General features: G+C 66.8%; 1 protein-coding gene across 1 annotated transcript; it reads left to right on the top strand.

Annotated features, from left to right (window-relative positions):
• Window positions 1–974: 974 nt before the first annotated feature.
• On the top strand, window positions 975–3,049 carry LOC117009821. Its single transcript, XM_033084193.2, has 2 exons — window positions 975–1,148; window positions 1,724–3,049. Exons 1-2 carry the CDS (start codon window positions 1,134–1,136, stop codon window positions 2,705–2,707), a joined length of 999 nt encoding a protein of 332 aa, XP_032940084.1. The 5' UTR covers window positions 975–1,133; the 3' UTR covers window positions 2,708–3,049.
• Window positions 3,050–3,552: the final 503 nt, after the last annotated feature.

Raw genomic sequence — 3,552 nt, 5'->3', positions numbered from 1 at the left:
CTGGTGGCACTGAGAGCTCTGAGCCGATGCCACCCCGATGCCACTGGGGTGTCCCCGCGCTGGTGGCCCTGCCGCCGTGTCCCCGGTGCCACCCGCGCGCTGTCCCCGTGTCCCCGCAGTGTCGCTGGACTCGATCCGCGCCGCGCTGGGGGTGGCCGAGGACAGTCACCTGCTGCTGGCCTTGGGGACAGTGGCCCTGTCCTGCCAGGTGGCCGCGCAGGCTTTGGCGACATCGCAGCGACACCTGGGTGACACCGCCCGCCAGCACCGCGACATGGCCCGGCGGTTCCGCGACCGCGCCAGGCGGGTGGCGACAGCCAGGGCCACCTCCGAGGCCACCGCGGCCACCAACGGGGACAGCGCGGACGCCCAGGCGCGGCTGGAGGCGGTGACGTGGCACTTGGGGACATTGGTGGCCGCTGTCAGGAGGGACACGGCGGTGACACCGTGGGGGACGCGGCGACACGAGTTCCGCGGGGCCGCGCGCGCCCTCGGCGACATCGTGGTGGCCTTGGGGACATCGGGGGAGGGACACGAGGAGGTGGCGCGCAGGTTGGAGGCGGCCCGGGTGGCGCTGGAGGGACAAGGAGGGGACACGGAGGTGGCGTTGTCACCGCGAGGGGCACCGGGGTCACCCTGAGGTCCCCTGGGTCGTTGTGGGTGACCAGGTGACCACAGAGTGTCCCCGATGTCACCAACAGGACCTCAGTGTCCTGAGTGTCCCCAAGTGACCTCAGTGTGTCCGAGTGTCCCCATGTGACCTCAGTGTGTCCCCAAGTGTCCCCAAGAGACCCCAGTGTCCCCAAGTGACCCCAGTGTGTCCCCAAATGTCCCCAAGTGACCCCAGTGCCCCCCCCAGTGTCCCCAAGTGACCCCGGGGACATCGGGGGACACCGCGGCCATGTGGGGACACTGGGGACATCGGAGAGACACTCAGGGGACACTGGGGACATCGAGGATCCCGCGGTGGCTCCGCGGGCCGGGTGGTGACGTCACCAGGCCCCGCCCCCTTCCGGCACCGTCCTAGTGTCCCCCGGCGTTGTCACCCCCCTCGCCAGCGTCCCCTCCGAGTGTCGCGTGCTCAGAGTGTCCCCAAAGTGTCCCCAGAGCGTCCCCAGAGTGTCCCCAAGGCCATGGAGGTCCCAGAGGTGCGACAATCGCGGCGCGGGGGCGGGAGGGGACAGAGGGGTGGCAGGAGGGGACAGAGAGGATGGAGGGGGTGGCAGAGGGGTGGCAGAGGGGACAGGAGGGGCCAGGGTGGTGACAGAGGTGACAGGATGGTGGCAGAGGGGACAGGAGGGGACAGGGCGGTGGCAGAGGGGACAGAAGGGTGGCACAGGGGTGGCAGAGGGGACAGAGTGGGACAGAGGAGTGGCAGGAGGGGGACAAGAGGGCGTGGCGGGAAGTGGGGAGGTGACAGAGGGGTGGCAGAAGGTGACAGAGGGGTGGCACAGGGTGGCAGAGGGGACAGGGTGGGACAGAGGGGTGGCAGAGGTGACAGGGTGGTGGCACAGAGTGGCAGATGGGACAGAGGGGTGGCACAGGGTGGCAGAAGGGACAGGGGAGTGGCAGAGGTGACAGGAGGGTGGCAGAGATGACAGGGTGGGACAGAGGGGTGGCAGAGGTGACGGGGGGTGACAAAGGGACAGAGGTGACAGCAGAGCCCTCTAGGGAGGGCACAGAGGCGACCCCACAAGTGCCACCTCCCCTGTCCCCTCCCCAGCTGTCCCCATCCCTTCTGGAGTCGCTGGTGGCCGTGGTGGCCACCCTGGGCGAGCTGGTGGCCGCGGTGGCCGGGCCGGACGGGGACGCGCTGCTGCCATCGTCCCCAAATTCCCTGCACAAAGCCCTGGACTCCTTCATCGGCCACCTCATGGCCACCCTGGGCCACCTGGGTGTCACCTCCCCGGGCCACCACGGTGATGTCACCCTGGGTGAGACCTTGGCCGCCTTTGGGGACACCCCGGGGCCCACCCGGGCCGATGTGACGAGCGCGGCTGGCGCCTGGCGGGACTCGGTGGCCGCGCTCGGGGACAGGTGGCACCGGTTGGCCACCGAGGCCACCAAACTCCTGGAGGCCTGCGAGGACGCGGCCACCGCCGAGGCCACCGCCGCGGCCGCCGCCACCCAGCGCGCCGGGGACAGGAGGGACAAGGAGACAAAGTGGGTGACAAATTTGGACAGCTTGGTGGCCAAAGCCAAGCGGCTGCTCGTTGTCACCGACGAGGAGAAGGGAGCCAAAGCTCTGCAGGAGCACCAGGCCACCGTGGAGGTGGCCAGCAGGGACACAGAGGTGGCCAGGAAGGACATGGAGGACGCGGTGGTGGCCACCAACGAGGCGATGGCGGCCACCAAGAGGGGCCGGCGGGCAGAGGTGGCACTGGGCCCGCTGAGGGCTTTGGTGGCCGCGTGTGACGAAGCCACCGCGGCGTTCCGGGAGCTGAGCCGCAGGGTCGGGGACATCGCGGCCACCCTGGAGGAGTCACCCAATGTCACCGAGGGGTTGGTGGCCGCGGTGGCCCAGGCGGAGCGGCTGTGGGAGGCCGGCGGCAGGCTGGCCACGCGTCACCTGGTGGGGACGCTTGGGGACATCCGCAGGCTGCTCCCGAGAGGCCCTGGTGGCCCTGGTGGCCCCAGCGGCCGCACGGTGGCCGAGCGGTGCCAAAAAGCCATCGAGGACATCCCGAGGCTGCTGCGGGGACAGTGACGTCACCGCCGTGACGTCATCGGTGACGTCACTGGGGGACAGCGGTGGTGTCACCTCCCCTGTGCGGGGTTTGGGGACAAATCTGGGAAAAATTTCGGGGAATTTTGGAAGTGGGGTCTTGGAAGGGGAAATGGGGAACTGGAACCGGAAGTGGGGGCCTGAAACCGGAAGTGGGGGCTTGGAACAGGAAATGGGGACCTGGAACAGGAAATGGAGATCTGGAACAGGAAATGGGGACCTGGAAGGGGAAATGGGGACCTGGAACCGGAAGTGGGGATCTGGAACAGAAAATTGGGATCTGGAACAGGAAATGGGGACCTGGAATGGGAAATGGGGACCTGGAACGGGAAATGGGGATCTGGAACGGGAAATGGGGACCTGGAACGGGAAATGGGGACGTGGAACGGGAAATGGGGACGTGGAACGGGAAATTGGGATCTGGAACAGGAAATGGGGACCTGGAACCGGAAGTGGGGATCTGGAACAGGAAATGGGGTCCTGGAACAGGAAATAGGGACCTGGAAGAGGAAATGGGGACCTGGAACGGGAAATGGGGACTTGGATGGGGAAATGGGGACCTGGAACGGGAAATGGGGTCCTGGAACCGGAAGTGGGGACCTGGAACAGGAAGTGAGGTCCTGCAGATGTCATTTCAGGTCCTGGAAGGGTAGAGCAGTGGGAGTGGGAGGGAACCCACCAGAAATGGGACCAAGGAACCCCAAAATCCAATAAATTCCATTGGAAACCAGTCCAGGCTCTGGTCCCAGTTCCCTCCCACTTCATCCCAGTCCCTCCCAGTTCATCCCAGTCCATCCCAGTTTATTCCAGTCCATCCCAGTTCATCC

The sequence above is a fragment of the Catharus ustulatus genome, chromosome 36 (genome assembly GCF_009819885.2).
Source record: "Catharus ustulatus isolate bCatUst1 chromosome 36, bCatUst1.pri.v2, whole genome shotgun sequence".
Classification (NCBI taxonomy): Eukaryota; Metazoa; Chordata; class Aves; order Passeriformes; family Turdidae; genus Catharus; species Catharus ustulatus.
This window is presented reverse-complemented; position numbering and strand designations above follow the sequence as displayed.